A 23,427-nucleotide genomic window follows, 5' to 3' on the forward strand; every position below is an offset into this window, starting at 1 on the left:
CCATTGACAATTTTGTCCTGTTTCTTTGTCTCCGCATTTTGTTATGCTTCCTTGGTGCACCCCCTAGTGGTCTTTGTTCGCAGTCTTATAGTTAAACCTTGATTGTTGTAGCTAATACCAGGGAGGGTTTGACCTCCAGGCCAGGTGGCTATGAGAATCAGCTATGCCTGCAGTGAGAGAACTTCTGTCCTCTAGGGAGGTGCTAATCTAGCCTTTGCCTGAGGCTATCCGGCAAATGCCTCTGTGCAGGGCTTGGGCAGGGTGGGTCGCACAGGATCAACAGGGTGGGCCGGAGAGAGCAGTTATGGCGGCTCTCAGTCCTGTCCCCAGGGGCTCTGCCTCTCTGAGTCCCAGCACCCGCTGCAAACCTCGGAGAGAAAGCTGCACTCGCTCTGACCAAAGCCAGACAGTCCCGCTTCTCCCGTTTGAGTCTGGGTCCCTAAAGACTCGCCTGTATCTGGAGCTCAGAGTCTGCGACTCCCTCCCGATTGAAAACGCCAACCGCGCCCTACGCCGCCAGCCTGCTCCGCGCACTCCGCACCTCAGAATTTGACTTCAGCACTGCGCCTCCTCTGAGTGTCCGTATGTGTTTCTCTTTCCTCCTAGTTGTAGGACTTCCACTCAGCCAGCGTTCCTGTGGTTCTGGGTGATGTCCGTTCCGTTTTTTAGTTTCACTTTTGAAGTAGTTGTTCAAGGCAGCAAACTCCGGCGTTAACCTATGCCGCCATCTTGGTTCTCCCAAGTTACTCATTCTTAATCATAATGGTAATTACTATTATGGCAGTAGTTAACATTTATTGAGTATCCTCAGTTAATCTATGCTGAGCACTTATGTGCTTTAACATATTTAATTCTTCTATATTTCCAACTTTTCCTTTTCTTCTAGAATCCTTCTTTAAATACCTTAGATTTTATTCATCCTAAAATTATCCTTCTGTCTTATACTACCCTCTTTTTCTTTATAACCAAACTTGTTGGAAAAGTTTACTGTATCTGTTTCTGTTTTCTCTGCTTCCATTCATTCTCTTATCCTCTCTAGTCTGGCTTTTGGTTCCCAGCTCTACCATCCATTTCAAAGCTCTCAGTTTACTAGTGCTCTTTGTCTCTAAAGTCTGTGTCTTAACCAGTTAACTGCTCTCTCTCTCCTTCTCCCTTCCTCTCTGAAATCAATAAAGAAATATATTTTAAAAAAAGAAAAAAAAAAGAAACATCGATGAGAGAGAAGCATTGATCAGCTGCCTCTGCACATCCCCTACTGGGGGTGTACCCGCAACCCAGGTACATGCCCTTGACCGGAATCGAACCTGAGACCCTTCAGTCCGCAGGCTGACGCTCTATCCAATGAGCCAAACCAGCCAGGCCTTAATAATCTTCTTACTGTCCCCACTCCCTGCTTCATGGAGGAGAAAATAGTTTTCTCTAATGTGCTTTACATGATATCTCAATCTATTTAGTTGGGTAAGCTAGAAATTTGATAGTCATCCTTCACTCTGTCCTCTCCTTTGTCACCCATATCCAATGAATCACTAAATCCTATAGATTATATCTTTTAAATATCTTGAATCTGTTCAGTTCTCATTTCTACTGCCAATAACCTAGTCTCTTTGTTACAGTCCTTCCTCCAATGTAAGGATCAGGCCTGCTTGTCAGTCTTACGGTCTTTCCGTCTCAGCTTCTTAATCCCTCATAGGCCATGGCTAAACCAACAAGACACAAAACTCTCAAAATCTATGCTTAGGTAAAAGAAAAAACGTTTGGTCAGAGTGCATAGAATGCTGAAGTATAATTCTATCTGTAACTTAAGCTTTTTATGTTGTTATGTAGGACAATTTTGTTCCTTTAGCCATATTTTGCATTTTAGGGAAATGACCCACTTAAGGGGGAGAATAAGTATTCCAGAAAAAGGAACAGTGTGCCCCAAGGAAATATTGAAGTTTGTACTACTTCATGCACAAACAGAAAACCTGCTCACAGTCCTAAAGCCCATCTTGCCTTCTGTTTGGAGCTAACACTCCTCTTTGTCCATTTTCCACTCAACTAAGCCACTTCCAGAGAATACTATGACTTCTGCAGCAATTCTTAACTGAAGTCCATGGATGAGCTATAAAGAAAAGATATGGGAACTCCTGGAATTGTGGGCCCATAGTGTGATCTTGGGCTTTTTACTCCTTTAAGCACCATTTTCCTCATCTATAAAATGTAGTTTATAACAATCCTTGGCAATAGGATTATTCTGAGGATTAAGGAGTGTCCTTAAATAGATATAAAAAGGCTGCCGAAACCGGTTTGGCTCAGTGGATAGAGTGTCAGCCTGCGGACAGAAAGGTCCCAGGTTCGATTCTGGTCAAGGGCATGTACCTGGGTTGCGGGCATATCCCCAGTAGGAGATGTGCAGGAGGCAGCTGATCGATGTTTCTCTCTCATCGATGTTTCTAACTCTCTATCTCTCTCCCTTCCTCTCTGTAAAAAATCAATAAAATATATATATAAAAAAAACGGCTAGCACAGTGCCTGGCAGACAGTTATTTTAATATTGTAACAGGGATTACAATATAAAATAAAGGCAGTCATGTCTATTGCGACATGCAGAAGGAATTGGACCTACTACAGTATTCTTTTAAAGTGTATGTGGAAGGACAGAAATAGTAGTTAGCTCCAAGTATAAGGTGCCTTTACTTAAGGATCCTGAAGTTACTGTGACTATGACAGGAGTCAGACTATAACTATGAACGAGATCTAGGGAAGCATGAAAAATTGATGGGTAGTAAGTATAATTCATTCATAATGCAGAGAACATTTACTTAGTTTATAGCAGACTTGTGTTCTTTATGACACCCCCTGCCCCTGCCCAGTCCATGTCATGATAATTGCTGGAAACATGAGAATTAACCAAATGTCCAGTCTGTTTAAATCTTTTCTTTGAATTTAAACATTTCCTTTAAATATTTCTCAACTCTCTTGAATACGAATATTTAGATTCTTAGCCTTTTCCACCCTGTGCTTCTCTCCCTAAGATAGAATCCAATGTATGTGCTGGTTGGGTATGTAGCTTTTTATTGCATCCTATGGAGGAAGTGGGCCCCTGAGTTTCATTTGGTCCGTGGATGTAACTGACTGCGATCTGCTCTTGTCAACCTTTCCCTGCTGGCCCCTGATGATGAAACCCATGGCTGGTATGACTCATAGTCTGATCTTGCTTTCAGCTTAGAGCATTGAGGTGCTTTGACTTCATCTCATTTCCTAGTGGCATTATAAATCCCTATTGAGCCTACTAGGTCTTCCACCTAGCCTGCTGATAACCTTGTGGTCTATACTCATCTTCATTTTGCAGGTCAATTCTCCATGATAACCGACCCCCATTGGCTCCCAACTCAGGGTCCCTGTCACCTGAGGCTGAGGGGTTCAATTAGTCTCTTTCCTGACTGTACCTTGCTGTTTCAGCAAGGCTGGGCAATCCCATGTGGGAGTGGAGCCTCTGCACTCTACATTCTCTCTCCGTCCACCCTCAGTGATACCTTTACTTACCACCCCCTTTCTGAGCCAAAACTTAAGAGAGGAAAATTGGGACACACATCTTTTTGTTGTTGTTAATCCTCACTCGAGGGTATTTTTTTCCCCATTGGTTTTAGGGAGGGTGGAAGGGAGGGGGAGAGATAGAAAGAGAGAAACATTGATGTGAGGGAGATACATTGATTGGTTGCCTCCCACACACACCCAGACCAGGGCTAGGGATCAAGGCTGCAACTGAGGTATGTGCCTTTGACTGGAATCGAACCTGAGACCCATCAGTCTGTGGGCCGACACTCTAACCACTGAGCCAAACCACCTAGGGCAGGACACATCTTTCTTACTGTCTCTTTTCTCCTTTCTGCTGTTCCCAGGGCTGGAAAATGGTAGACTTCCTTTTTACTTCCTTTATATCAGTACTTCTGAAATTACCTGTGGAAAAGGCACAATTTTTATTTTATTATTAATATATCACAGCCCAATATATCTATATTTTTAATCCTCACATAAGGGTATTTTTCCATTGATTTTTAGAGAGAGTGGAAGAGAGAGGGAAAGACAGAAATATTGATGTGAGATAAACACATCAATTAGTTGCCTCCAGCATACTCCCTGACCAGGGCCAGGGCCTGCAACCTTGGTATGTACCCTTGACCAGAATCAAATCCCGGACCCTTCAGTCCACAGACCGATGCTCTATGCACTGAGCCAAACCGGCTAGGGCCAGCCCAATACTTTTTAAAAACATGAACTATTTTAATAAAGATTAAAATATAAAAGTCCATCCTTTAATTATTAGAGTCAACAGATATAAAATTATTCTGTCAAATTGCTATAAATTTCTAAACACACTCCATGTCTGTACTTCTCTATCATGGACCATGGAGTTAGTATGTGGACTAGCTCTTTGATTCATGACCTCCTTCCTGATTCCTGCTAAGCTGTAGTGGTGACAGAGGCATCTTCTCTAAACCTGGAGAGCACTGTGAGCAACGGGCCTCTCTGATGTGACCCTTAAGATGTGGATGGAAACTAAAGGAATTTGGAAAATACCCTTCATAAGGACCATGATCTGTTTTGCAAGGCTATTCTCAGGCTGCAAAATCTGATTTTTGAATGCCAGAAATAGACTGTTACTTTTTACATTTCTATTGTCATAAATCCTAATATCCCCATGACAGATGGGTGCCTTGGATGGACTAACTGAGGGTAATGAGTTCAGAAAGGCACAAGAGAAAAGCACATTTATAATTTTCAGACTCATCCTTGTTACACGAATTTGTAACACTGGGAAAGAATGAAACACACACACACACACACCCCTTAGTTTTGTTAGTAAAGCCTGATTTTTTTGCTGTAAGATTTTATTGCTTCAGTGAGGGGCTAATGTTATTTTCTTTTCAAATGGCCCCGACCTCATCTACTCACTTTCTTTTTGCAACTAAGAAAGCAAATGATTATTTTCATAGTAATCATTGGCCACTATGAAAGCCATAAGGTATTTCTGATTTCTGTTTTCTGTAGGAACTAAAGTTAAAAACAGAACTGGAAGAAGGTCTGAAACTGAAAACTGAGGACCTAGATGCATTTAAGATGGAAAGAAGAAAAGGTTTGTTTGGAAGTATAGACCAGCTCCAGGTTTGTCAATTCTATTTAGTGTTTTTTGGTTTTTCTTCTATTTGATGATTGTCTAAATGGAGGTAAAAAATGGTGAACTCTGAGTAAAATCTTCAAACACTAGATTTTTCAACTTAAGGGTAAAATTATTTTCTTATCCAGATATGAATTTATTTCATGTGGAATGTAAACATGAAATCCATGTTCACCAGAATGTATTTATTCCCATGTCAAAACTGACTTATTCCCATGGAAATATGTATTTCTAAAAATCAGAGCTCCTCATTCATTTTATATGCACCACATACAATATACTAAGAAGCTATTGTTTGTTTTAGTGCCTTATTTTTTTCTCACCCGAGGATATTTTTTCCATTGATTTTTAGAGAGAGTGAAAAGGAGGGGGAAAGAGAGAGAGAAACACCTATGTGAGAGATACACATTGATTGGTTGCCTCCTGCATCCACCTCAACTGGGGGCCAGGAATGCTTTATCCACTGAGCAAAATCACCAGGACTAATGCCACACTTAAAAAATGAAATTCATAAACTACTATGAAAGTTCAAAGAAACAAAATTTTAATTTTATGGAAATTCAAAATGGCAGTTCTAAAAATCTTACAGAAAACTACTATACTTGTAGAGGGGCAATGAAGGGGGGGGTAAGGACACATATGTAATACCTTAATCAATAAAGAAAAAATAAAATCTGACTCTCAAAACAAAAAACAATTGTAATTACACTCAAATGCATATACATCATCTTGATTCTGAAAAATTTATTTGTTCTCTGTTCCTGAATTTTACACTTTAATAGTAAAATTTCATGACTATACAGGAGGTCCTGGAATAACATCATATTATTCAACATTGTTGATTGTAATGTTGGTAAGATGCCTTGGGAAGTTAACGTTTGTTTATATAAATTAGCCTATAGTAAAATTGGTTCCATTATATATAGTTTTGCTGAAAATTGCAGAATCTACCAATGATGTTAAGTGAGGACTTACTGTATTCCCAGTTATTTATTTTACTAGTATGTTTTAGAAATTGGTTAAAGAGCATTTCTGGGTGGAAACGGTGTGAGGGGAGGAGGAAAGGTAGGAATATGCAGAATAGTGAGATCTGCTTTTTCAAAATGTTAAGGATCTAAATTTTAAGCAAGCACAATAATAAAAAGATTACTATGCTTGCACTGACTGTTTTGGGTTAAGAAAAATACACACAAAACTTCATGTTTTTTAATGTTGTAAAACAAACATTTTCCAGAATTTGACTCTAAACAAGGACAAGATTATAAGTTAATCAATATGAGTATCCAGAGAGCTTATTATAGGACAATGACTTCATATAAAGTCCCTATATAAGAAGAAAGTATTTAAAATTAAAACTGTATGGTAGGAACTTTTGCTATAAAGAGAAAAAACAAATCAAGACGTTTTCAGAAAACAAAGTTACAGTGAATTACACAAATCATAACCCTTATTATACCAAATGCAGAAAAATCTATTATTATTTCCCTAAAAAACTTATGTTAGCAGACTCCTACCTATTCTTCAAAGCATAGCTAAAATATTACCTACTCTGTAGGACTGGCATTGCATTTCTTCCATTTCCAGACAAAGCCAATCCCTCTCCATTTTTGCTTAAATGGTACCTAGGAGTTAGCATTTATTATCACCAATAATTTTTTGGTTTCTCTCCTGTTGGAATGGAGCTTTAAAAAGCTCTATTGTTCATCTTTCAAACCCAACTCATAGTCAAGGAATGTTTATAGAATATGTTTAATTGCTAGACTTCATAGGGTCTCATATATGGACTTTCTATGGTATAGCTGGATATAACAAAAATAAAGTATTTCTGTATTGCTCTGGATAGCCTTTCTGTTTCTTAAAATTGTCGCGCTATTTTAGGCTTCATTGTGGTTTGATGTGATAGTGCTATAGGACCATACTCTTTAGGTGTGGATGGAAGACTGACTCATAGCTCTGGACCAACTTGGCTGTGGCCACTTTGCTCTTTTTTTCTCATGCATATTTTCTATCTCATTGTCTTAATGTAGATTTCTAGGAACCACTTTTTATCAAGCTTGAAAAGAACTGGAAAATAGTACTATATTGATTTTATATCTATTGTTGTTTAGTTGGCATTGCTTCATTACTATGAACACATAGTACAAATGAGTGCTTAGTAGAGTTCATCTTGAACAGTCATATTCCCTTCATATTTTTGTTTGTTCTTACTTCTGGGTATCCTTAATTCAAGAGAGTATTAAGATGCTTGCTTTGGAAATCTTTCTGACTGTATTTTACTGAATAATTATTTGATGTTGACAGGATACAGTGCAGAGTGGATTTCTATGCTCCATCATCAATGTCTTCCACTGTGTGTATTCATTTATTCACTTCATCAATTAGTTGATTGAATCAGGCATTCAGTTATTCATTTAACATTTTATTGAAGGCCAGTCATGGGTCAAGTTTTGGGGATACAAAGGTGAAAAGTATAGTCCCGTATTCAATCAAGAATCTCAAGTTGGGAAATCAGGAGTGTAAGTGCTGTGATGGAGGTATGCACCTCTTTAACAGAGAAAAAGATTCCTAGCTTGTTCTCAGAACGAACTCTTACTATATGTAAAGAAATTGTCACCCCTTTCTTGGTCAGCCTAAAAATTCTCAGACTCAAATATATTTGGAGAGTAAGTTTTAATTCCTTATTAAACAACACAGCAAGATGTTAAGTGGAACCACTCATTTCTAGACAGTTTTAGAAATGAACACTATTTTATTATTTCCACATGTTCATTTATGGTCTTTCAGCTAATCTGAAGTTATATTACCTTATACATTTTATGGCAGAAGGAAAAAAATAACATTTCTTTGTAATTTTAATGTAGAAATTAGATGAGCAAAAGAAATGGTTAGATGAAGAAGTAGAGAAAGTTTTGAACCAACGCCAAGAATTAGAGGAGCTGGAAGAAGACCTAAAGAAGCGGGAGGCCATCGTTTCTAAGAAGGAGGCCCTGTTACAGGAGAAGAGCCACCTGGAAAATAAGAAGTTTAGATCTAGTCAGGTATTCTATTTAATAGGCTGTTTCATTCTGGTTGAAAGTCATATAAAGTAGGCTTTTTTCTCTAAGAAGTAAACCATTGTGAAGACAGAAATCAGAAGAAAACTATTCTGATTTTCAGTGTATTTTGCTTATTATGGTTTATCTAATGGCCCTCACTAAAATCTATTCATTTTTTAAGTAAAAAGTTCAGTGTTCTGTCAAATATGATCTATTTTTTACTATTTATTTGTATTTTTAAAATTGTAAAATATACATAACATAAAATTTATCATGTTGACCTTTTTTAAATTTACAATTCAGTGGCACTAATTACATTTACAATGTTGTATAACCATCACTACTGTCTGTTTCTAAAACTTTTTATAACCCCAAACAGAAACTCTGTAACCATTAAGCAATAACTCTCCATTTCCCTGGTGATCCCTCTTATTAACTTTAGTGGATATTTTCTAAATAAATTGTACTATTTGATGCTGTATACTGAACATTAGTAATCTGGAAAAATAGACTTGAAAATGATCTAGCTATCACTACTATGTAAAGTTAGAGGTTTTAGGGTTTCTATAAAAGAAGATTTTATGTAATGAAGACTTATTTTTTTTTTTTTTAATATACTTTATTGATTTTTTACAGAGAAGAAGGGAGAGAGATAGAGAGTTAGAAACATCGATGAGAGAGAAACATCGATCAGCTGCCTCCTGCACATCTCCAACTGGGGATGTGCCCGCAACCAAGGTACATGCCCTTGACCGGAATCGAACCTGGGACCCTTCAGTCCCCAGGCCGACGCTCTATCCACTGAGCCAAACCGGTTTCGGCAAGACTTATTTACTTTCCAAATTATAAAGACTTGGGGACCTTTACAAAAGTTTTTTCTAGAGGACTTGGATTTTATGAGCCAGTCAAAGTAGTTTTATGAAGGAATTTGCCTCAATTTCAAGTTTTGAAAAAATGATTGTGAAGGGAGTAGAGGACCATAAAATACATTTTAAATATATCTTTGTATATCTTCAACATTAGCAACAGCAAAAACAGAATCTAAAAATGAAGCTGGCTTGCCCCAGACTTGAAAAGGACTTTCTCACCCAAAACTTTGTCTCCAGCAGGCCTGGAGTCCGAGGTCAATCTATATATTGACTTAATGAACAGAGAGGATCAATGACCTGCCTCTTTATTAGATTTGCCCTTCAGCCAAACTCTGAGTTGACAGTGGCATGTTCTTAACCTCTCCACCTCATTATAACAGGCAGACAGGGATGCTCTGTCCTCTGTTCCCTAAACATGTTGAAATAGCTATCAGCACCAGGCTGATGGGTACAGGGGGAGGGGCATCCCCTCCAGCCATCCTAGTTGCTGGTGCTATATCCAGGTAGCATGCTCACACTGGCTGTCAGTGTGAAGTTTTAAAAACTGTCCCTCAAAACATAACAAGAGCAAGGGGATTACCAAATTAAAACATCAAATGAGTAAATAGGAGAAAATAACCTGGGAACTCTATGATATGTTCTGTATCACAAAAGAGAAAAAATAAAAAAGGAATAAGGAAAAAAATCTTTTTATGGAAATAAGTGTATGATACAGGGGGAAAAAGAGCAGATATTTTATAATTTCAACAAGATGTAATATTTAGCAAACACATACTGACATAAACAAAGAGTACAAATAAATGAAGCCCACAGTCAATCAAAGCATAATTGATTCTTTGAAGATTATGTTAAAACAGAAGGAAAACTTGAGATTGTCACATTACTGGTTCTTTTCTGAATAAAAGGCATAAAAAGATTATGCAGTATCTTTTTTCACTATTTAAGGAATACTTATAAGAAACTTGGCTGGGTAGCTCAGTTGTTAAAGAGCATTGCCAAGGTTGCAGATTTGATCCCCAGTCAGGGCACATAGAAGAATCAACCAATGGCCCTAGCTGGTTTGGCCTGTGGACTTAAAGGTCCCGGGTCTGATTCTGGTCAAGGGCACATGCTCGGTTGTGGGCTTGATCCCCAGTAGGGGATGTGCAGGAGGCAGCCGATCAATGATTCTCTCTCATCATTGATATTTCTATCTCTCCCTCTCCCTTCCTCTCAGAGATCAATAAAAATATATATTTAAAAATTAATAAAGTCAATAAAAAGCTGTAAAAAAATCAATCAATGAATGCATAAATAAGTGGAACAACAAGTCGATGTTTCTCTAAAAAATCAACAAGAAAAAATTTAAAAATATAAGGAAATAGAAGGCATGAAAGTGCTAAATCCTTACTTCTGTAATGGACAGTCAGTAGACAATATCTAAAATTGATAATATGCTTTAGAAACATGGACATAAACACCAGAAGAAATAGCTAAAGCATTGAAGATGATTGTTTCTGGGGAATGGGACTCAGGTGAGAGGGTGGCTTTTTAAAAAATTATATACCTTATGGTTGTATCTATATATAAAAGGCTAATATGCAAAGTGTCCCCTCGGGAGTTCGACCAGGAGACTGGGAGCTCACTGTGAAGTGCGCTGACCACAAGGGGTGGCGTGGAACATGGCGGGTGACTAGTGGTGGCAGCGGGGTGCTGAGGGAGCAAGGGGAGGAGGAGGCAGGGAGGCGGGGAACCTGATTGGCCCTGATTGCTGGCCAGGTCAAGGAACCCTACCCGTGCATGAATTTTGTACACAGGGCCTCTAGTAAACATATAATTACTTTGATGAAAAAATATTTTAAAAATTAACTTAGTCCATAATTAAGAGCTCCATAAATCTGGCCATATTTTTTAACCAGAATGAAATGAATAGAAACAAATTATATGTTTAAATAATAAACCAACCAAATCTCAAACTCTAGGAAATTTTAATGTAATTAATTCTACTATGTAACCAGGCCAAAGAAGAAAAGTTCAATATAGAAAATAAAAGAAAAATAGTGCCTCTTAAAACCTATGCTGTGTGGTCTGGTGTGGCCAAGCAGTATTTGATAGTATATTCATTGTTTGATTTTTTTTTTTAATATATTTTATTGATTTTTTACAGAGAGGAAGGGAGAGAGATAGAGAGTTAGAAACATCGATGAGAGAGAAACATCGATCAGCTGCCTCCTGCACATCTCCTATTGGGGATGTGCCCGCAACCCAGGTACATGCCCTTGACCGGAATCGAACCTGGGACCTTTCAGTCCGCAGGCCGACGCTCTATCCACTGAGCCAAACCGGTTTCGGCCATTGTTTGATTTTTAATTAAAAAAAAAAAAAGATATTAAACTTAAGATTTTAGAAAATGAAGTCCTCCTATATCTCCCCCTCTCCCCCCCAAAAAAATCCATGGGAGAAAATAATGTAGAACCTAAAAAAATATTCATTTAGTAATTTTCTCTGTGTTTTTCCTAATTATATGCAATCTGGATTTCTAACTTTTTTTGGTTGTTGTTGATTGTATCTTTTTAGGCCTTAAGCACAGATAGTTTGAAAATATCAACTCGCCTGAACTTGTTGGACCAAGAGTTGTCCAAAAAGAATGTGCAGCTCCAGAGTAGCACAGCTGAAGAGAAAATAAAGATTTCAGAACAAGTTCAAGCCCTCCAGAAAGAAAAAGATCAGCTACAGAGACGAAGAAACAGTGTGGAAGAGAAACTTAAAAATGGTAGCGTGTTATCGCCTGAAGTAAGTCAGTATTCTTTGAGACTCGAAGTGCTGTATGATGGACCACTTGGATGATTTCCTCCCTCTGTCACTTAAACATAAAAAAATGATAAATCTGGTGAACTTTGTTTCCTTGAGACTTTGTCAGATGAAATGAGTTTACCTGGCACCACAAGCCACGCTTGACTAGAAACTGCTATGTCCTTATGTAGAGATCCATGAACATGGGTGGCTTCTTCCTGGATTGCCAGGGGTTGGGAGACTAACTTTTCTTGAGTCTGACCCTTCTCAGCTGGGTTTCTTATCTGAACTCACAAAACAGACAATGAGTTGAAGGGACTCTTTTTTTCTCATTTCTTCCAAAGAAGGCACCTTGCTTCTCTTCTGCATCTTTCTTGAATGATACTAGGCAATTCATTACATTCAATGGATGCCCAGGCATTAAGGATTAATTCTTTCTATTACCTTGGTTGAGAAAGGCCCAATGTTCAGGAGCATGTCCCTTCCAGATAGATGCATAAAATTCAAATCCTAATAAAAATACCCTTTAGTTAGAGTTTTCATTTAAGGGACCATATAGCTTCTCTCACCTTTATTTACTTTTTTAAATATGAAAAGATATTTCATTCATTGGCTTTCAAATTGCCCCAGACTTTGTCTTTTTTCACAATTTTACCTCAGTTGGCAATGGTACCTGTACCTTACTTGATCAGACGATGATGAATTTTTGAGCCAGAGTTTTCTCTGTGAATATTTATTGGTGATGTCTTGTCATTACCAAAGCAAGAGAAAATTGCCAAGAGAAAGTGAGTGCTGGGAAACATGCACCTTGCTGAATCTTGTAGTGTTTTATATTAGAGAAAGTATGAGAGGAAGTTAAAGGGAGCTGGTTAAGAAGAAAGAGGAGAAAGGATTTCATGATACTAGATTATTGCTCATTGAGTTGATGAAAAGTGTTGAAAACTAAGTTGACTGAGGGCTATGCTGTTTTATCACTCAACGTAGGTAGCTGTGCAGAGGATCACAGATTCTGGCTGTCCTCACAACTGTTTAAATTGGAGCCCAAGTTTGTAAATTTGAAGGTATGAGAGCCTAAAATACAGAAAAAAAAATAAGTATTTAAGGAATTCTTGCCTGCCCAAGACTGTTACTGGGCCCAATGGAAGAGACAAAAAAAGCATTATGCTTCTCTTGAGAGATTCATACTCTATCTGAAGAAAAGAGAAGGATAAGAAAACCCTAAACCCTGAAGAACATAAGCCATACTTACTACATTATTTATACAAAGCAATGCAGTGATCATGTGAGGGAAGATTATTAGGACAGTCTTGGTGGATTGGAAACGAGCTGGATTATGAAAAACATTATATACTACACTGGTCAATATAGAAAAGGCCATTTTATAGACAGAACACTGTTACATAAGGCATAGAGATGGGAATGAGCAAATTATGTTTGCAGTAAGGTAAAATGGTCCATTATTGCCATCAAGAAAGTTTCTTCTTCACGTGGAATTCTATAACTAAATACATATAAAGTTTTGTGGTGAAAATAGAGGAGTGTGCATGCTACCAATGTAGCAGCCACTCTGGGTTGGTGTGAGGGAGTGATGAGCCTTCAGCATTGAGTGGGGTTCCATTTAATTGTATGAGCTTCTCTACACCCTTCTTCCACACGGTTCTTTTCCCCTCCTCCTTCCTACATATACATACATTTATACATTTCTTACCTATAAAGGCTCAACTTGGCAGCTCAGGAAAGGAGGATGCTGCTGCTATATACAGCTCTTGTGTTCCCATTAAAAGTTATAAGCTGAGCCCAGCCCTAGCTGGTTTGCTCAGTGGATAGAGCGTCGGCCTGCAGACCAAAGGTTCCAGGGTTTGATTCCCGTCAAGGGCACGTACCTCAGTTGCAGGCTCCTGCAGGAGGCAACCAATGGATGTGTGTCTCTCACACTGATATTTCTGTCTTTCCCTCTCTCTAAAAATCAATGGAAAAATATCTTTGGATGAGGATTAAAAAAAACCTATATTTAAATAAATAAATAAATAAATAAGCTGAGCCCAGCTGGAGTGGCTCAGTAGTTGAGTGGTGACCCATGAACCAGGAGGTCCTGGTTCAATTCCTGGTCAGGGCACATGCCTGGGTTGTGGGCTCGATCCCCAGTAGGGGGTGTGAAGGAGGCAGCTAGCTGATAAATGATTCTCTCTCATCATTGATGTTTGATTCTCTCTCTCCCCATCCCTCTCCCTGCCTCTCTCTGAAATCAATAAAAACATTAAAAAAATAACTACATAACACTACTGATTACCTATTTTTAAAAAAGTTATAAGCTGATTGTAATAGACACATTGGAACATTCCAAGCTCTGCTTCAAAGCCGAGCTGGAGCAGAGATACTTTCTCCAGTCAAACCTTTCCTCAGTGTCACAAGACCCCATGACGCAGCCACAAGCACAGCCACAGGCAGTATCTCAGGCTGGGTTTGCCCGGAAGAGGTTAATTGGGAATGACCACAGGTTCTATTCACGTTCCTTGCAGCAGAGCTAAGCAAGCTCCTGGCCCAGTGACCACATGGTTCTTTTTAGTTGGCTCTGAAATGGGCTCTGCTCTCCCCACGGTTTTCAATCCGAGATTAATATTAACAAAAAGACCTGCCAATAGCAGATGGTGGGGAACATGAAATGCTGATGTGACAAAAGACAATAAAATCTAGGTGGAATGGTTTGCTGTTTTGATGTCTTTAAACCTGCTTGGAATAATTTTCTCTTTCCACAATAAATCAAAATATTTTTCTAATTTGGGAAATTGATAGGTTTTAGATCACTATACACTTTCATATAAGCAAATCACTTCCTTTGGTAAAATTCAGAAACTAAGATTTTAAAAAATTAACTATTTTTTTTAAATAATGCAGAGTAGTTGCCTAGTAATTGAAGTAAGCTTCCAATTTTATGTTTTAGGATTAGAATTTATATATATGTTCTAATGTGCTTGCTCAAAACTTTTAGTTTTGTTTTCTTTTTGTATTGATTGGTATGGGTGATCCAAAAGGTATGGAGACCATTGCTTTAGATTTCTGTTACTCTCAGATCACTGACCTCTGGACCAGCAGCAGCAGGGTCACCAGAAAGCCTGTTAGAAATGCAGAGCCTTAGGCCCCAACCAGACCTGCTCCTTGGTACCCAGTCATTTTAAAAAGTGCTCTTATGATAAAGGATAGTCAGTTCTTGGTAATCGATGGTATCAGTTGTGGGAAATTTTCATCCTGGGACAGTTTCCCATTGCCACTCATCTTGTCAATCTATACCTATTGCTGAGTTAGTGGGACCCACAAATATTTAGACGCTGCCCATTGGAGCAGGCTGGTGTCAGGGTTCTTTAGTTGCTGTACTGTCGTACAGTATCTTGGTGCTTCCTTAACTTGGATCCAAAACTGTAGGAATTAAATTTGCACCTAATTGTTCCCAGCCATATATAAAGGCCAACGATTTCCACAATTGTTTTTGGTAAAATTATAATCACACTATGCATTCATGAGTCAAATATGTTCTTTGGATAACTTACTTTTATTTTCTGGTTCCTGATTCATTCAACCTAGTACTTTTCAGGATTTAAGTTTATTTTTTCTTTCTTTTTTTTTTTTTAATATATTTTATTGATTTTTTACAGAGAGGAAGGGAGAGAGATAGTTAGAAACATCGATCAGCTGCCTCCTGCACATCTCCCACTGGGGATATGCCCGCAACCGAGGCACATGCCCTTGACCGGAACCGAATCCAGGACCCCTCAGTCCGCAGGCCGACGCTCTATCCACTGAGCCAAACCGGTTTCGGCTATTTTTTCTTTCTTATGGAGTGATTGTCAAATCATCAAGTTCTTGGTGGTTAGTGATTGCACAGAGAAATAAAATGGCTGTAGAACACTTTGTTCAAAATGGCTCTTTCAGGATATTTGATAAACTAGCTTTTAAAAATATTATTTGACCTTTCACTGGAATAGGTTGTTACATACTATTTCCCTGAATTTCAGAAAAGGAGCTCTGGAAATCACTCTGTTTTTTAGGTAGATTAGAAGTACTGACATTATTTTCCTGGAAATGCTGGGGAGAGTCTTAACCAAGACTTAATGAAAAAAAAATTTTTTTATCTTCTTCCTTCATCAACTCATTCAATAGACAGTGAGTTTAAACTGTGTGACATACACTGTGCTAGGCAACCAGGGCATGAATATAGACAAGATACTCTGCATTCAGGAACTTAGAGTAGAGGTAACCTCCACCTGACAGAGGTCCTCAAACTTTTTAAACAGGTGGCCAGTTCACTGATCCTCAGACCGTTGGAGGGCTGGACTATAGTTTAAAAAAAAACTAGTCGGCTGCTAAGCAACAGGCAGCGGGGGCAAAAACATCCTGTGGGCCGGATAAATGTTTTCAGCGGGCCGCATGTGGCCCGCGGGCCTTAGTTTGAGGACCCCTGCTCCACCACATGTACAAATATACATATATATATACTGAGTGGCCAGATTATTATGACGAGTGCCGCAGTATTGAAGGCAAAAGGTAGCCCAATGAAGGTACTGATGGGGTGGTCATATTAATCTGGCCACTCAGTGTATATCAAGGTCTTGGCAAGTCTGAAATAATTTCTTACCAAGATTTGGATCCCTTCCCCCACATAACATGTTATTTGGATAGTTCAGAGAACCACTAGATTTTCTGATAGGTATTCATCATATTTCTTTCCTAAAAAGGAAATCTCTGGCATATGAAAAAAATGTTATGCTGCCATATTTTCCCTCCAATGATGTCTCTCATGAAATGTTTCATGTCCTTAAATCCTCACTACTTTTTTTAATGCCATATTGTTTTTCCCTTAGAGAGACAACTCTGGTTACAAGTTCTTAATTTATTCTGAATCTTATTTATTTTTTCCCTCCTAGCAATATATTGTTTTAATAGATGTTTGAAGAAATATCAATGGGTCTCCACATCTCCCGGACACATAATATATACTTTAGGAGCTAGGGAGGGAGATGTATTACAAAATAGCTAATCCTGTGGGCTGAGGCTTGGTGTTCAGCATTTGCTGTATGACCTTCGGATGTTCCATAACTCACCTAAGCTTCTGCCTCTTCCATTTCACTAATAGATTTATTGTAGGGATTCAATGATTATATGTTATATATGTGTATACCAACATAAGCACTGTGTAGCATAGCACGCACTCAATAAACATTCTTTCCTTAAAGTTTAGAAGAAAGGTAATGCCCATTAGACTCAAATACAGCAGGTCCTTGAGTAATGTCATTTCATTCGAAGTCATTTCATTATAATGTTGATGGGAGGGGGGAGGCATCAATTCCAGGCCGGGGTCACTATCTATTTGGAATTGAGTCTGTGAAGGTTTTCTCTTTGGGCTCCGGTTTCCCCCTACATCCCAAAAGCTGTGCACATTAGATGAATGCATGTGTCTAAATTGTCCCAGTCTGAGTGAATGTGGGTGTGAGTGTGCCCTGCAATAGAAGAGTGTCCTGTCTAGGGAGGGTTCCCACCTTGCACCCTGAGTGTAGACACAAGCTTGGGCCACCCATAACCCTCAACTGAATTAGTGGGTTGGAAAATCATTATCTTGCTTGTTTTTATTAATCTTCCTTAAATGTATGTATAGCTCACATTTATTTCAATGTTTAATATTAGAAGTGTTTTGGGTCTTTATTTAAGGGTTTGGTGATGTTTTTGTGGCCAGATATATGCCACATGGACTTCACTCTTGTTTATATCAATTAGCATATGGTAAAATTGGTTTTGTTATACATTGTTTTGCTTAAAGTCGCAGTTTCCAAGAACCTATCGACAACATTAAGTGAGGACTTAACATAGCATAGTAAGATCTTGGTATGTGACAAAGTCCAAGTTATACTATTTCATTTAAAATTAATGATTTCTGCCCTAACTGGTTTGGCTCAGTAGATAGAGAATTGGCCTGCAGACTGAGGGGTCCCAGGTTCGATTCCAGTCAAGGGCCCATGTCAGGGTTGTGGGCTCGATCCCCAGTAGGGGGAGTGCAGGAGGCAGCCGATCCATGATTCTCTCTCATCACTGATGTTTCTCTCTCTCTCTCCCTCTCCCTTCCTCTCTGAAATCAATAAAAATATATTTTTAAAAAATAAAAAAATAATTTCTGTTGTGTTATATGTAGGAAGAACATGCTCTTTTCCAACTTGAAGAAGGGATTGAAGCTTTGGAAGCTGCAATTGAGTACAAGAATGAAAGTATCCAAAGTCGCCAGAACTCGCTCAGAATTTCATTTCAAAACCTCTATCATAGTGAAGCAAACGTCTTGGAAAAACTAATTGCCCTGAATCCTACTGAGATTAGAGCTATCCTTTTCAGATATTTCAATAAGGTTAGTTTTTGAGAGATTGAGGATTTTCTTCTAAAAAGGGGTCAAGATGCTTACACATCTTACATATTTAGAATTTTTAAGTAATTAAGAGACATATAAAAATGGCGTAACTCCAGATTTAAGCATGATTTCTCTTTACAGTACTGCATGCTGTCATCTGAAAGCTTTGTGATTATCCAAGTATGTACGCCTAACTTGGTGTGGTTCTTAAATTTGAAGGGCCTTCTGAAATAAGAGCTCTTTGAAGTAGTTTTTAAAATCAAAGAATTTACATTCCTCAGTCACTGCTTCTTGATGTTTTCTAGATTTGGATGTTGCTAATCAGCACTCAGGAAAAATCAAGGGCCTCCAAGTTTGGGTTACCTTTCTTTCATTGCTGTAGGAGAGGGGTACACTTACTTTTTTCATCATAACCTCTGAATTGATATGGAGCTGAAGTGGTACATCACTGGCAAAGACAGTAATAGAGATTTTAGCACTAACCTGAATATGCTTAATATGAATAAAAATATTTTATACTAGAGGCCCGGTGCACAAATTCATGCACCAGTGGGGTCCTTCAGGCTGGCCTGTGGGATCAGACTGAAACTGGCTTTCTGACATCCTCCAATGGGTCCTGAATAGCGAGAGGGTGTAAGCCAGGCCGAGGGACCCCACCATTGCATGATCAGAGCTGGGGAGGGACACAGGAGGTCCCAGCCTGGGAGGGACCACAGGAGGGCTCCAGGGTGTGTCTGGCCCGTCTCACTCAGTCCTGATTGGCTGGACCCCAGCAGCAAGTTAACTTACTAGTCAGAGCATCTGCCCCCTGGTGGTCAGTGCACATCATAGCGACTGGTCAACTGTCTGCCCCCTGGTGGTCAGTGCATATCATAGCGAGTGGTTGAGTGGCCTTAGCATATTATTAGCATATTAATTACACTTTGGTTGAACAGATGACCAGACACTTAGCATATGTTAGGCTTTTATTATATAGGATTTTATATGTATTTGACAATTTACTGATCCAGAAATGCTTTGTACCATGGAGAACTATACCCATCTTTTTTCTAATGTATTCTTTAAAAATATATATTATGAAGTGTTAAACAAGTAGATAACTTTTTTCTCTGAAAAGTATATGCAATTTAAGGGAGTATCAGACAACTAATGAGCAATAAAACACTGAAGTTTAAAATAAAGTTCTAATTCTGTTACACAAGTTAAAAAGGATGAGAAATGAATAGAATTGTTGTGCACAGCCCTCCTCTTGGATAATTATTGTCAGTAGTAAGCTGCTGTTATTGGTGAGAGTGCATTCTATTGCTGGGTGTGTGATGGGCAGAAAAATGGTGGGGTACTCCAAAGGTTTTGATATAGATAACTCTTTTGTGGTAATCTTAGAGTAAGTGTTCTTAACCCAAAGCGTCCAGGCTAAGGTCAGTGGATTTTCTGATCCTGAGAACCATTGGGAAAAGTATTTTTCTTAAAAGGTCATTATACTATTAACAAGCTCTGTGACACAGACATTTTTGCTTCATAACAATGCAGAGAAGAACCCAATGGACTAAATGGACAATCTAAAACCAAACTCGGTATTTAGAGTTTTAAAAATTTTGTCACTTATTTATAACATCCATTATGGACTTAACATGGGGAATTATCTGGCTATTATCAGAGTCTTTAGCTTCTTAATATCTGCTTAGACTAGAGAAATAGAATTATAGGATTATAAATGTAAACTATAATAATAAAAGCATAATATGCTAATTAGACTGGAAAGCTGTGGCGGGTGGAGGCAGAGGCAGCTGACAAGGGCCGTGGTGAGGGCGGGGGCTGAGCCTCTTGCACAAATTTCGTGCATCGGGCCTCTAGTAGGATTATAAATCTCTAAGAAATGTTGGAGGAGCAGTTAGTAGAGCAACATTATACTGAAATAAAGTTACTACCAATTCAGGATCCCAACAAGTTCAAAAGGCTGTTAGGTTATTTTGTGGGTCTGTTACAAAGCATTTGCCTAGTTATACCACGGTGATTAAGGAAGTTCATCTTACATTACCTAACAGAAGTAGATTAATCTGTTGTACCTAAGACAGACTGAAAAGGTCAAAAAAATGTATTTTCTAGGTGGTTAATTTGCGAGAAACTGAGCGAAAACTACAGTTACAGAATAAAGAAATTAAAATTAAGATCCTGGAACGGGATAATATGGTTCGTGAATTGGAATCTGCACTGGAACATCTGAAATTGCAGTGTGATCGGAGACTGACCTTCCAACAAAAGGAACATGAGCAAAAAATGCAATTGCTGTTACATCATTTCCAAGGTACCTGCCTGCCCTCTTGTCAGTTCTGTATAGGTGATATGTAGGCGGGGGATTTGGGAAGGAAGATAGAACAGCATTTGATCACTTAAAAGTCCAGCATCTATAAAGTTACTACTTTTCATGTTTTTCTGCTCTCCATGTTTTGGTTAGCACATGTTGGGATAACTGCCTTTGATGTGGGGCTATTCATGCTTGAAATGCCACCCCATGTGCTTATCCCCACTGTCACACACAAGAACTGCTGCAATCCTGTTACTTTGTTGTTGGTCTAGTTTTTACATAGAGTTGTGGAATGACTTCTGGCTTTGTGGTGTACAGTTGAAAAGTTTTTATCTCCTAAGGATATAGTAGTTGATTTTTAAATTACTTTCCCTTCATAAAATTAAAATGATAGCCTCTGTCAGATTTCTAGTTATATTTCTTGTTATAATTTTCAGCTGATTATAACTTTTATGCATTAAGGTTATATCTTAGGTCAAAATTAGTCTGCCATTGATGGACACATACTGTTACCAGTGCACAATAGTTCAACCATCAACTCTGGTGTGGAAAGAGCTGTCATAGCAGTCAGTCCTCACATTACCTGGGCATATAGCTGGTACACAAGCAGTTGCTATGACAACAAAATCACTGCCTGGGGATACTGGTAATGCTTCGGTCCAGGCTGCTTAGCTGCTTATTCTTGATTCTTATGCATCTATAGTTGGAAATGCATTTAAAGGGATCTGGAAGAAGCAAACCAAGGAAGCAGAAAATTGGAAAATATGTGAATTTGAGTGCTTAGGCAATTTGCCTCTAAGTTAATTCTATAACCAGTTAATTGACATCCAGTTGCCTGATGATAGGATCCTTCACATCATAATCATTCAAATGTGCTCTGCTTACCTTAAGACTCTAAAAGTGGTATTTTAATATAAATTTTAATGTACAGGGTGGGGCAAAAGTAGGTTTACAGTATGGAAAATAACATTATTAATAAATAAATAATAATCTATATCTATATATATAAAAGCCTAAGCAACCATTATGACTGAATGACCAGAACGACCAGTCAACCAGTCGCTGTGGTGCGCACTGAACACTAGGGGCTGATGCTCAGGAGCTGTCCCCTGGTGGTCAGTGCACTCCCAGAGCCAACCTTCTGCAGCTGGCCAACCTCCCGCAGTCCCTCCCCCTAGCCGATCCCTCCCCGCAGCCAGCCAGCCCTGATCTGCCCGCACCGATCGGCCTGGCCCCGATCAGGACTGACTGCCGGCCGGGCCTAGGGACCCCACCCATGCATGAATTCGTGCACCGGGCCTCTAGTCCTTCCTATATAATAATAAAGGGCTAATATGCAAATAGACCAAATGGCAGACCAACTGGTCACTATGATGTGCACTGACCACCAGGGAGCATCATACACTCAATGCAGGAGCTGCTCCCTGGTGGTCAGTGCACCAGAAGCTGGGCTCATGGCTGGCGAGTGCAGTGGCGGTGGCGGGAGCCTCTCCCGCCTCCGCTGCAGCACTAAGGATGTCCAACTGCCGGCTTAGGCCCACTCCCCACGGGCCTAAGCCGTTAGTCAGACATCCCCTGAGAGCTCCTGGACTGCGAGAGGGCACAGGCCAGGCTGAGGTAATACCCTCCCTCCCCCGAGTGCACCAATTTCATGCACTGGGCCTCTAGTATAAGAATAAACTCTGTGTCACCTACTCAAAACTATAAACCTACTTTTGCCTCACCCTGTTATTATGCTATTTCCTCTTTTTTGTTGTGTCTTCCTTTGTAATTTAATCTTTCTAGCTTCTTTTGACTTTGTTTTTGGTTTGTTTGTTTGTTTTGAGGGGTTTTTTTTGTTGTTGTGTGGTTTTTTGTTGTTTTTTTTTTTTTGTCGTATATTCTCTGGGCTTATAGTCAAAGGCCTATGACTTTTCATATGCCCACTGTTCCTGATATAAACTTGAAGATATTGATGTAGCTGATGGACAGAGTTCCAAATGTGAACTTTGTATAGAAAAAAACCTTCTGTTGTTCTAAGGATAAATCCTAGTTAGTACCTATTCAGAAAGTGCTTATGAATCATAAAAATGTGGTAAGGTGACTAAGGTATCATTCCTACTTTGAAAAATTTTAGAGGCAGAAGAATCCAAATTGTAGGTGGAAACATATCCATTCAGGTAACAGATACATTGTAACATAATCTGACCCTTTAAATATGAAAATACATAATTTTCAATCATTTATTTTAAGCTGATTTTAAATGTAAATTTCTATTTTATAGAGCAAGATGGGGAAGGCATTATGGAAACTTTAAAAACATATGAAGATAAAATCCAACAGGTGGAAAAAGATCTTTATTTCTATAAGAAAACCAGCAGAGATCTTAAGAAGAAACTTAAGGAATTGTTAGGGGAAGCAGTTTGGAGACCATCTGAATGTAAGCATTTAATGCTACTTGTCATGCTAACAATGTTGTTCTAGCATTTGGTAAAGTCCATCTAATTTGATGACAGGCATTGTGCCTCTTTTTTTTTTTTTTTTTTTTTTTTTACAGAGAGGAAGGGAGAGAGATAGAGAGTTAGAAACATCGATGAGAGAGAAACATCGGATCAGCCGCCTCCTGCACATCTCCTACTGGGGATGTGCCCGCAACCCAGGTACATGCCCTTGATCGGAATCGAACCTGGGACCTTTCAGTCCGCAGGCCGACGCTCTATTCACTGAGCCAAACCAGTTTCGGCAAGTCCATCTACTTTGTAGTTCAGCTTTTCCCAATTGATTTGGTTATTTAGGATTAGATATTTAACTTCTATTTGACTCTGTAAGTGAAAGTAGTTCTCTAGTCTATGTATAAGATAGAAAGAACCACAGGGAAAATTAATGAATGAATAAATGTATATGTGTGAAGGAAACTACACATA

At 38.9% G+C, this 23,427-nt stretch overlaps 1 protein-coding gene across 5 annotated transcripts in view; it reads left to right on the plus strand.

Annotated features, from left to right (window-relative positions):
• Nucleotides 1–23,427, plus strand: part of KIF27 (kinesin family member 27) — a 74,860-nt gene that overhangs the window by 45,354 nt on the left and 6,079 nt on the right. For 4 of the 5 annotated variants that reach the window (XM_036330703.1, XM_036330705.1, XM_036330704.1 and 1 more), the window contains 6 exons: nt 5,032–5,145; nt 8,020–8,196; nt 11,619–11,834; nt 18,013–18,219; nt 20,326–20,524; nt 22,788–22,943. In XM_036330703.1, coding sequence (XP_036186596.1) covers nt 5,032–5,145; nt 8,020–8,196; nt 11,619–11,834; nt 18,013–18,219; nt 20,326–20,524; nt 22,788–22,943 — 1,069 coding nt within the window. The remainder of the gene's footprint in view (nt 1–5,031; nt 5,146–8,019; nt 8,197–11,618; nt 11,835–18,012; nt 18,220–20,325; nt 20,525–22,787; nt 22,944–23,427) is intronic. The other variant, XM_036330706.1, reaches the window with a different exon arrangement.

Source organism: Myotis myotis, unplaced genomic scaffold (assembly GCF_014108235.1).
Source record: "Myotis myotis isolate mMyoMyo1 unplaced genomic scaffold, mMyoMyo1.p scaffold_m19_p_12, whole genome shotgun sequence".
Lineage (NCBI taxonomy): Eukaryota > Metazoa > Chordata > Mammalia > Chiroptera > Vespertilionidae > Myotis > Myotis myotis.